This window comes from Peromyscus eremicus, chromosome 1 (genome assembly GCF_949786415.1).
Source record: "Peromyscus eremicus chromosome 1, PerEre_H2_v1, whole genome shotgun sequence".
Classification (NCBI taxonomy): Eukaryota; Metazoa; Chordata; class Mammalia; order Rodentia; family Cricetidae; genus Peromyscus; species Peromyscus eremicus.
The window spans coordinates 116,818,406-116,828,726 of NC_081416.1; the positions used below are offsets into that span (position 1 = coordinate 116,818,406).

Here is a 10,321-nt window from a genome sequence, read left to right on the forward strand (position 1 = left end):
ACTCCCATAACCTTTACCACATTCCAGAGTCTCAGGCCTTGATCACACCAAGGCAAGGGGATTATACCAAGTTAAAACACTAGGAAGCAGGGATGGATGTTAAAGTCTAGAGTCTAGAATTTATGTAGTATTAAGGAGAGATTGTATTTTAACTTTTTTTGAATAGTCAGCTTGGGTATAAGTTAGCGTGAATGTTGACACAGGCTATTGAGAGTGTTCCATAGTGCTCTTCCCTGGCAGCTGGATCCCTTGGTCAATAGAAGTTTTTGGTACTAACACTTGGCTCATAGGTTCTCTAGAACAGCCTAATCTAAAAAATATATGTATTTATGTTATGTGCCTATATATGTATAGGCACATAAAATGTGCGTGTGCATATGTGTGTGTCTGTGTATATGCATGTATATTTTTATGCATACCATATACAGGCAGGAGTCCATGGAAGTCAGAAGAGGGCACCACATCCCCTGGAACTTGAGTTAGAAAGTTGTTGTGAGCTAGCATGTAGGTGCTGGGAACTGAACCCAGATCCTCTGGAAAAGCAGCCAATGCTCTTAACCTCTGAGCCATTTCTCCAACCATAACAGCCTACAATTTTAGTACATTGTGGCTAGGTGAGGTCGGGTTCTAGGGGATAGCTTGGACAATGTGTGAGGAATGGCTCTTTAGAGTGAGCAAAGGTGGTGGGTTATTACAGTCTTGCAGTGTGGCAGTGCATGGACCGGCCCCTTCTCTTCATTGTTGACATGGGATTAGGACTGTGGACAGATGGATCTAGTCCTTAAGTGTTCTTTCTAGAATGAGGCAAGAGAAGGAGGTGGTCCGTTATCGGCCACCTTCGCAGCCTATGGAAGAAGATGCTGTCCTAAACTGGGAGAGGGGACGGATGTGCTGCTGCATCTTAATGACATGTTGACAAGGGTGTCTACCAATTTTTGCTGGTCAGATGGTCAGTGGCATCCTGTGTTCGTGTTCTGAGTCCATTGCACTAGGATAATCTGGGGCTGGAATCATGGATGGTGCTGTACTGGAAGGGACTGAGTTGAGCAGGAGGCATCAGAGTCCATGGAAGACATAGTGTAGGAGACACAGGGGTCCCTAAAGTGATATGAGGCAGGTCTGCCACAACAGCAGCTCTGATTCTGGGCCAGCACCTGGAAATCTCTGCCCCTCCTGGATATCTACTTGATGGCCAGCAGGGGTTAGCAAATAGTCACGTCTAAGGTTGGATGTGATATTATATCATCACAAATCTTCAGAATCCCAGTCATCCCTAGGTTCTATCTTGCTGCTGCCTATAGCCTAGACATACTCTAGGGTTGGCTGTTTGGTGGTTTTGATCTTGGTCACAGTAAAGAGACACAAAGGCATAGGCAATGACGGGGAGGGGACAGATGGGCCTCTGATCCAGACCTGGGTGCAGTGTCTATGGGCTCCCCAACCTTGAAGAAGCCACTTCCTGATTCTACTTCTCTTTGAAGTGAGGCAATAGCACCTGCCACTCAGAAGGATTGTAGAGATGACAGGAGAGTGGGGAACACCTGACCCAGTTCTTAGCTCCAGAAAGTCCTTCATAAATAATGGCGGCCACCACTGCCATCATGTGAAGGCAGCTTGGACTAGGTCAAGAGTGAGACAGTATCTGAGACTTTTGGTCCTCAGATACAGCTGCAGACTGTGGATTCCACATGACCTCAGCAAATCTCAGAGACAGAGCCATTTTGTTTTGATCTTGTTAGAATCTTCTAGGGGACAGACTGGAATCTCTGAGACCCCTGAGGCTGCTCAGGATCTGCTCTGTGTGTTGATAGTTCTGTTGAAGGACCCCTTGTTTAGCTCGCCCCTTACTGTCTTCATACTCTGGGGGTGGGTGGAGCCTGGGAATCACAAGGTGGAGCACAGTGTTCTGGCCCTTTAATAACCTTGTTGTGCCAGAGTAAAGAGGTTGGCTGGCCTGGATCACTAGGGACCAGAAATTAGAGGAAGAATAGAATGCAGGACCAAGAGGGAGGAGAGGGCCACCTCATTTGTTGGCCCAAGGCAGTTGTGACAGTTGGGGGAAGAAGTCAGAGCCAGAAAGATGAAATGTAGAGCCTGGAACCAGGGCAGGTGGGGAGGAAACTTGGGTGATGTACATAAGCAGGAGAGAATTTCTCCTTGGATGTGTTGGCTGAACAAAGCTGGTTCCAAGTCTCCTGGGTCCCCACCCTCTGTTGGCTGTGAGTCACCTTCTCTTCTCAGACCAAGCTCCTGACCCAGTACGTGCTGAGTCTGGCCAAGTATGACCAGAACTATGATATCCGAGATCGTGCCCGCTTCACCCGGCAGCTCATCGTTCCTTCAGAGCAGGGTGGAGCCCTCAGCCGCCATGCCAAGAAACTCTTCCTGGCCCCTAAGCCAGCCCCCATCTTGGAGTCATCCTTCAAAGGTGAGAGCAGGAACCAGGGTAACCCTCCTGGGAGAGAGGGCAGGAAGTGGCTAGGCCCAGGGCCCATGGCCCAGGGCCCAAGCCTTCACCCAAGGCCACAGCCTTAGCCGGGCACCAAGCTCTTGTGTGTAGAACTGGTTAGCTATTCTCCCTGCAGTCTCCACCACAGCCACAGCTGTTTCCACCTCTCCTGAGTGTCTGCTCTCCCTGTCACATGGGACTTTTGCTTTCTCCCCCTTTCTTAGGCTCTTCTCCTACCTCCCTCCTGAGCAGGCTTTGGGCTTGGGATTCTATTCTGAGATGTTAAATACCAAGGACCAGGGAAGGCAGGTAGGAGAACAGCAAAGGAGAGGGCATATTATAACAATCCTAAGGATGCAGTCGCCAACACTAAGTGCAGTCTCTTGAGATCAGCCCACACCCTAGTCTCCAGGCTCTCTGTCTCTGTTCATAGTTGTGACCTGGGGTCGGGGGTTGCTTCAGCTGCCTCATTAGCCTTAGGAACCAAAGCCAGGGCCTACCCAGGAAAGATGCTTCCTGAATAGAACCGTTTTCCTGGTATTTCTGCACTGTTTTTCCTCCCCTGGATCTCAGAGGTTGAGGTAAGACAGTGATGTAATCTCCCGGGATGCTGGACAGCCCTGACGCCATCTCATTCACGTCTCCATGTTACTGTCCTACACCATCTGTCTGCTGTGACCCTAACTCTCTCCTGGTTTGACTGCTTATCCCTTTCCATGAATACCGAGGCCCACCAGACCTGTCTCCTCCCCCATGGCTAGCCTGGCCAGCCTCTTCTTCACCTGTCCCATGTTAGCCTTCTAGGCCTGGCTGTGCCCAGGAGGGGAGCCACATTCACACTTTGGGCTTCCCATAGATACCTGAGCAGCCAGGCTAGCAGCGTCTCCGACCCTGGAGCCTTCTCCCTTAGCACTTCGTCCACATTCTTTAGTCTCTGTCCTGGGCTGACTAGAAAGCTTTTTCTCCCAGCACATAGGCCTGTGTGTAGTCGGGTACAGGAGTCACAGGGGTGTATCCATCAGTTTCTCTGCCCAGCTTGGGAATCCCCACTAGACAGCACCCAGTCCCACCCAGGAAACAAATACCCCTGCCTCAAGCATTGTTCACTGCCACTACTGGCCTAACTTGTAAACCTGTCTTCAGATCGTGACCATTTCCAACTGGGATCACTGTCCCATCTGCTCAATGCAAAGGCTACAGGCTACCAGGAGCTCCCAGACTGGCCAGAGGAAGCCCCAGACCCATCCGTGCGCAATGTAGAGGTCAGCAGCTTTGGGGTGTGTGTGTGTATACACATTTGTGTATTTGTGTGTGTTGGGAAAGGGACAGCATCAGGAAGCCCTGGCAGTACTGTCCAGTCCTCCTGATGCCCTCCCCACATACAGGAAGAAGACTTCTCCCTTATTGAGACCCACGTGGGCCTGTTGGGCGAATACACTGAGGTCCCCTCTGTGTGCCGTGTACTCTCCTCCTTCTCTCTCCCTGTGTGCTGTGCCCTAGGCCTTTTCTCCACAGCTGGGTGCTGTCATGACTGTGAACCATGTACTCCTCTCCCTGTGGACTGTACATCTCCATCTTCTCTTTTGGGTCAGGCCCGAGTAGGGAACCAAGGAGAGATGTTGTGATGGGTACAAAGTGCATGTACTTTCTTTCCCCCTCCTCCAACCATGAGGAACTGACCCCTACTCATAACATCTTCAGGTACCTGAATGGACCAAGTGCTCAAATCGGGAGAAGAGGAAGGAGAAAGAAAAGCCTTTCTACTCTGACTCCGAGGGAGAGTCTGGCCCCACCGAGTCTGCGGACAGCGGTGAGCAGAGGGATAATGCTTCCTGCCATTCAGAACAGACTGTGATGTCTTGCCCGTGTGCATGCCTGTGTGTGTGACGGAGCATGCTCTACATGCGTGTAGATCAAGGACAGGCACTAGCTTATGAGTCACAGCCTGCGTGAACCCAGGTGTCCATTCTCAGATGTGTGTGCTATGCAAGTGACGCTTTTTTTGTGTGGGTCCTTCCATGTTTTTGAAGTCTCAGGTGGCATCGAGGGTTGGGGCAGGTCAGATGGAGTTGAAGCATCAGTTCTGAGTCTGGAGCTTCCATAGACCGGGAAAGGCCTCTACATCCAGTGGGGAGGGCCTTCCTTACTGGTGGTGGGGGCTTCACATGCGGTGGGGAGGCCTGACACGTTTCCTCCATAGAGCCTGAATCTGAGAGTGAGTCCCAGAGTAAGAGCAGCAGTGAGAGTGGCTCTGGGGAGTCCAGCAGTGACTCGGACAATGACGACGAGGATGAAGAGAAAGGAGCGGGCAGCGGGAGGTAAGCGGGAGGCTTGGGGATCTAATCCGGAAAAGAAACATCCAGGTCCCGGAAAAGAAACATCCAGGTCCCTAGGAGGACCTGAGCTTCCCAAGAGGTGCTGGGGGCCTGCACACCCACTGTTCCATCTCCTGTGATGGTTGCTCTGCCTGGCTGCCAAAGTCTAGGAGGTCTTAAAGACCCCATGAGAGTAGCAGAGAGGTAACCAGGGGCTCGGGGCCCGAGATGGCACTAGCTAAGTTAAAGCTCTTCTGGGGCCAGGTATGAGAAGCAGATACAGGCTCAGCTGGTCCAGGGTCTCCATCCCACCTCCACTTTTCAGGGCTTCCCCTGTTTTATGAGACAGGGAGGGTGTGCAGGCGGGACCTTAGCCCCACATTTCCACCCCCCTTTAGCGAACAGAGTGAGGAGGAAGGTGAGAAGAAGAAGAAGGCAAAGAAGAAGAAGAAGGTGCCAGAGGGGCACAGGGAGGGCTCATCATCGGAGGAGGGCAGTGAGTCCAGCAGCAGCTCCTCAGAGTCTGAGGTGACGTCAGAGTCGGAGGAGGAGGAGGAGGAGGAGCAGGCTGAGCCTGCCTCCTGGAGGAAGAAAACAGTAAGAGCATCCTTCCCACCCTACCTTCCTCTCATCTCCCCACCGTTCAGAGCAGGCTGTGATGTCCCCCACCACCCCAGAGAAGGCCAGGATGCTCCTCTTCCTCACAGCCCCACCCCCTCTTTTCTCTTTCAGCCTCCCAGCAGCAAGAGTGCCCCTGTAGCCAAGGAGATTTCCCTGCTTGACCTAGAGGACTGTGAGTTTGGGTGGTAGAAGGCATGGGGGAAGGCAGCTCGGTGTGACTTAGGAGGCACCCTGGGAGCTCCAGGCCAGGGTCCTGAGGTCTGGGGTGTCTGTCCTGGGCTACAGTGTGTCTCTCGCTGTCCACAGTGCTGAATTTTGCTCCTTGAGCCCTGGGCTCCTTGCAACCCAAGACAACTCTGATTTCCTCTTCCTCATTAATCACTTTTCTTTCTGGCCCTCCCCTCCCAGTTACCCCTCCTAGTGTCCAGCCTGTGTCTCCTCCCATGGTTGTGTCCACCAGTCTGGCTGCTGACCTGGAGGGCCTGACACTCACAGACTCCTCTCTGGTGCCTTCAGTGAGTCGGGGAAGGACTCAGCTTTGTGCTGCATCCTGTGGTGTGGGCCTGTGTGGTAGGGGATGGGCATGATGCTTGGGATACCATTAAATCTAAGTTTTTCAGGATGGCCCCAGGTGAGACAGGGTTGGGGCTGGCTATCCTCTGCCTGACTTCTACACTTCCATCTTCTTCCCTCCAGCTGCTGAGTCCAGTGTCCAGCGCTGGGAGGCAGGAGCTGCTGCACCGGGTCGCTGGAGAGGGGCTGGCTGTAGACTATGCCTTCAGCCGTCAGCCTTTCTCTGGGGATCCCCACATGGTGTCCGTGCACATCTACTTCTCCAACAACTCCGAGACGCCCATCAAGGGGCTGCATGTGGGCACTCCCAAGCTGCCTGCTGGCATCAGCATCCAAGAATTCCCTGAAATTGGTACAGAGGGCCTTGGGCGGGGTAGAGGAGGAGGTCCCCAGGCAGACTCAGTCTTTCTGTAGTTGCTGATACCCTTTTAGGGTCAAGCCAGATGTCCTGCTATGGGGAGACAGAGGTGGCATCTAATATGACCCACACCACAGTAGACAAGATGGATTAGGAGATAAGCAAGTTCATATTAGGGCATGATGTCACGGAGCAGATTTGAGAGTGGGTGATGGAAAGATACTTAGGCTTCAAAAGGAAGCCAGTGACAGTCTCCAGGGGCCCAGAAAGCCAGGAATCCCCAGAGGGCTAGTCTGCTCTGATAAGGGAGACTGGAGCCACACTAGGTTCCAGGACAATCATGGCCTTTCCTGTCCCCTCATTGCTTTTCTTACATCCAGAGTCCCTGGCACCCGGAGAATCCACCACTGCTGTGATGGGCATTAACTTCTGTGATTCAACCCAGGCAGCCAACTTCCAGCTGTGGTATGTACCCAACCCACATGCTGGTGAGAGAGTGGGCTGGAGGGAGCAGAGTCTGGGAGAACCAGAGCTGGAGAGGGTGGTAGGTGGGGCTACACGGAGTTCTAGGGGTCTGGCTGCCATTCCTGGCCCTAGGTCCTACCTCATCTTCTGTCTCTAGGCCCCGCCTCAAGGTAAGATGGGAATGAGGGGAGTGGACGCTGGCCTCATGTCTGCTCCTGTTTCCTTTGCTTTTCCCAGCACCCAAACCCGACAGTTCTATGTCTCCATTCAGCCACCTGTTGGGGAGCTGATGGCCCCTGTGTTCATGAGTGAGAATGAGTTCAAGAAGGAGCAGGGTGAGTGCTCCCTGTGGTCGATTGTACAGACATGGGGCAGGAGCGTCAGTCCTTTAGGCAGAGAGGCCCTGTAGCTTATGCCTCTGACAAAGTCTTCACAAAGACTGAGGCATGTGGTGAGGCGTGAGAAAGTTTGCACACAGCCCAGGTCCACACTCCAGTTGGGGACACAGTACATGCAGAGGTTGGTGGAAAGTGTTGGGAGCAGTTCTGTTTGGGACAACGGAGTCCCTATCACAGGGAGCATTAAGAACAAAACTGGAAGTGGAATGTTTGTCTAGTTCCAAGGAGCCCTGAACGCTATGCTAAAGGCATTTGGTCCTAGGATTCCAGAGTGAGAAGGGGTTCCAGAAGTTTCTGGGGCTCATTTTCTGGCAGTGGAGGAGTCAGGGAAGCAGGAGAAAGGCTCTGTCCTCTGCTTCAGAAAGAACAGCCTGATAGCACAGTTGAGAATGGAGGAGCCTGCCGTGGGAAGAAGGGTAGACACAGGGCTTCACACAGCTCTGGCCTCAATTTCTTGGGGTGTGGGGTAAATGCTATAGCTAGTGATAAAGCCATTGTAGTAGATCTGATGAGAGATGGCGAGGCAGGATCGCAGCCATGGCAAAAGGCATGAAGGACTGGAATGGGAGAGAGAGTGACTGGGAACGGGGAGCTACAGATAGCGGCCCTGAGAGGGAGAGGAGACGGACCACAGTCTGACTCTAGAATCCCAGGCTTGACATGGAAATGAGCACCCTTCCACCAGAACAGGTGGTGACTGTTTACTGTGATGGGTCAGAGAGCAGATGTTTAAGGCTTTCAGAGTCACATGGTCTCTGCTGTACTAACAGCTCTGCTGCTCTCCAATAAAACAGCCACAGAGGATACTTAAATGAATGAGTGTGACTATGTTTCTAATAACATTTTATTTATAAGTTTGGGAAATTTTATTTAATTTTCAAGTTTCAAGAAATGCTCATCTTCTCTTGAATTTTCACCCAATGCTTTTTTTTTTTTTCTTAAAAAAGCAATAAAACGAAACAATTGCAAGCCATTTGGGTAGTGGACTACATTTGGCTTACAGTCTAAAATTTGTCAAACCCCTGATCTGCAAGAAGGAACAAGGCAGGCAAGAGAAGAGCCTGGCTAGTTTGGGGGAAAGGCCAGTCTGCAGTGCATGTGGGGAGGTGTTAGGATGTGACTGAGTATCTGGGTCGGTGCTTAGCAAACACCTGAAGGCTGGAGTCACAAGCGTCGAGGTGGAAACGGAAGCTGTGAGTGTGGGTGACGATCACCCTGACAGAGAGGCAGTGGCGGCATGGGTGAGGGGCTGAGCAGCAAGGGCAGAATCTTGAGGAGAGCCTGCCTTCTACAGGAGAAAGGGGGAGGGCGGGAGCAGAGAGAGATGACAAGGCAGAAAGGCGCTGAGGGGTGCCTGCAGGCTGCAGTGACCAAGCACTTCCAGATTTGGGGTGCCAGAGTCCATGCCAACCTCAGGGAGAGCAGGTTACTACAGAGGGACAAGACAGTTGCAGCGGCTGGAGGGAGATTTTGGAATCCTTTTTGGAGGACCTTGGCTGTGAATAGGGAGCAGGGCCCCAACGTGAGGAACGCTCTCCCTCCCAGAAAGGAGTTTCCCAGAACTGGGTAGACTTGAGCATGACCAGTGACGGACAGTGGCATGATGACGTTACTGGCCAAGAATGGAGGGTGTGAGAGAAATACCAAGTGTGTCGGCTTCCTGAAAAAAAGAGAATAGGGAAGCTTCACAGGAAGGAGAGAGGCCAAATAGAAGGCTGACGAGGGTGATCCTGACCTGCCGAGCCTGGGAGAACTTGAGAATGTTCAGCTAGCTGGTGCAGGTGCTAGCCTGTGTCCACCACAGCCTCTGCCCTCAACATGGCCTCTACCCCTAGGAAAGCTGACAGGCATGAACGAGATCACAGAGAAGCTCACACTGCCAGACACCTGTCGGAGTGACCACACGGTGGTGCAGAAAGTGACTGCCACTGCCAACCTGGGTCGTGTCCCCTGTGGGACATCTGATGAGTACAGGTACTAGCAGAGGGGCAGAGATGGAGGGCCCCAAGCCCCAGGGCTGAGCCCCTTAGAAGCGGTCACCCTCGGCAGTTCTGCGCCCACCCCTTCCTGTCCCCACCTCAGGTTTGCGGGGAGGACACTGACCAGTGGGAGCTTGGTCCTGCTGACTCTGGATGCCCGGCCAGCTGGACCCGCCCAGCTGACTGTCAACAGTGAGAAGATGGTGATTGGCACCATGCTGGTGAAGGATGTGATACAGGCTCTGACCCAGTGACTCCTCAGCATTGGGACCTCATTGGTCTTCACCTGTCCTTCCCTGTGACATTTGCTCACACGTCTCTCCCCTACCCTTCCCTCCCTCGCTCCTTCCTCCATCCTACCACCCACCTAGTGTGGGGGCACTGTCTCCCTCCCGCCCGTTTCCCATGGGTTCCTTAGTGACTCTGCAGAGGCAGACAGTAGCTGCTCCTTCAGCAATCCGTTTCCTCAGCCTTCTGTAGGTATTTATATAGCAAAATCTCAATAAAATGTCTTCTCCCTAGGTTCTGGCTCCGCTTTCCTTCTAAGGGGTTGGGGGAGGAACTACTAAGAGCGTTTGACCCTGTTTGACCCTGGTGACCCTGTGGGGAAGCTATTCGTAGCTCTCAGGGAGACTCTGGTTGACACCTGAAGTGAGCACCTCTGGGCAGGAGTGTGTTGGTATCTCTGAGCATGGGTAGATGGAGCTGGAAGAATTCCTCGGTTTCTGCTGGGTTTGGTACCACTGGCCTGGAATCCCAGCACTTGCAAAGTGAAGGCAGGAGGACCAAGTTCAGGGTTGTCTTCAGCTACATAACAAATCCAAAGCCAACCTGAACTACATAATCTCTGTCTCAAAAAGTTTTTTCTTGGTCTTTTTTCTTTATGTTTGTGTGTGTGACTGTGTTGCACATTTGTGAGCACACTCGTGTGTACACATAATATGCAAGTGTGAGTATGTGTACATGCATGTGCATGTCTAGGTCTAAAGTTGATGTAATCATTCTTGCTCATTCTTCCAACTTACTTACTGAAGCAGGGTCTCTCAATCACACCCAGAGCTCACTGATATGGTTAGTGTCCCCAACCAGCTCGCTCTGGGAATCCCGTCTCCACCTTCCCAGGCTGGAATTACAGGTAGGCTGCCACACACATATACAGTATT

At 52.3% G+C, this 10,321-nt stretch overlaps 1 protein-coding gene across 2 annotated transcripts in view; it reads left to right on the forward strand.

Annotated features, from left to right (window-relative positions):
- The window catches only part of Ap3b2 (adaptor related protein complex 3 subunit beta 2), a 37,625-nt gene extending 27,953 nt beyond the window's left edge, over positions 1–9,672 (forward strand). Inside the window, exons 15-27 of one of the 2 annotated variants that reach the window (XM_059253293.1) lie at positions 2,242–2,428; positions 3,593–3,711; positions 3,835–3,891; positions 4,151–4,259; positions 4,650–4,767; positions 5,163–5,361; positions 5,497–5,557; positions 5,794–5,900; positions 6,082–6,310; positions 6,697–6,781; positions 7,019–7,116; positions 9,015–9,153; positions 9,262–9,672. In XM_059253293.1, coding sequence (XP_059109276.1) covers positions 2,242–2,428; positions 3,593–3,711; positions 3,835–3,891; positions 4,151–4,259; positions 4,650–4,767; positions 5,163–5,361; positions 5,497–5,557; positions 5,794–5,900; positions 6,082–6,310; positions 6,697–6,781; positions 7,019–7,116; positions 9,015–9,153; positions 9,262–9,412 — 1,659 coding nt within the window. In that variant the 3' untranslated portion in view covers positions 9,413–9,672. The remainder of the gene's footprint in view (positions 1–2,241; positions 2,429–3,592; positions 3,712–3,834; positions 3,892–4,150; positions 4,260–4,649; positions 4,768–5,162; positions 5,362–5,496; positions 5,558–5,793; positions 5,901–6,081; positions 6,311–6,696; positions 6,782–7,018; positions 7,117–9,014; positions 9,154–9,261) is intronic. The other variant, XM_059253295.1, reaches the window with a different exon arrangement.
- The last annotated feature ends 649 nt before the right edge of the window (positions 9,673–10,321 follow it).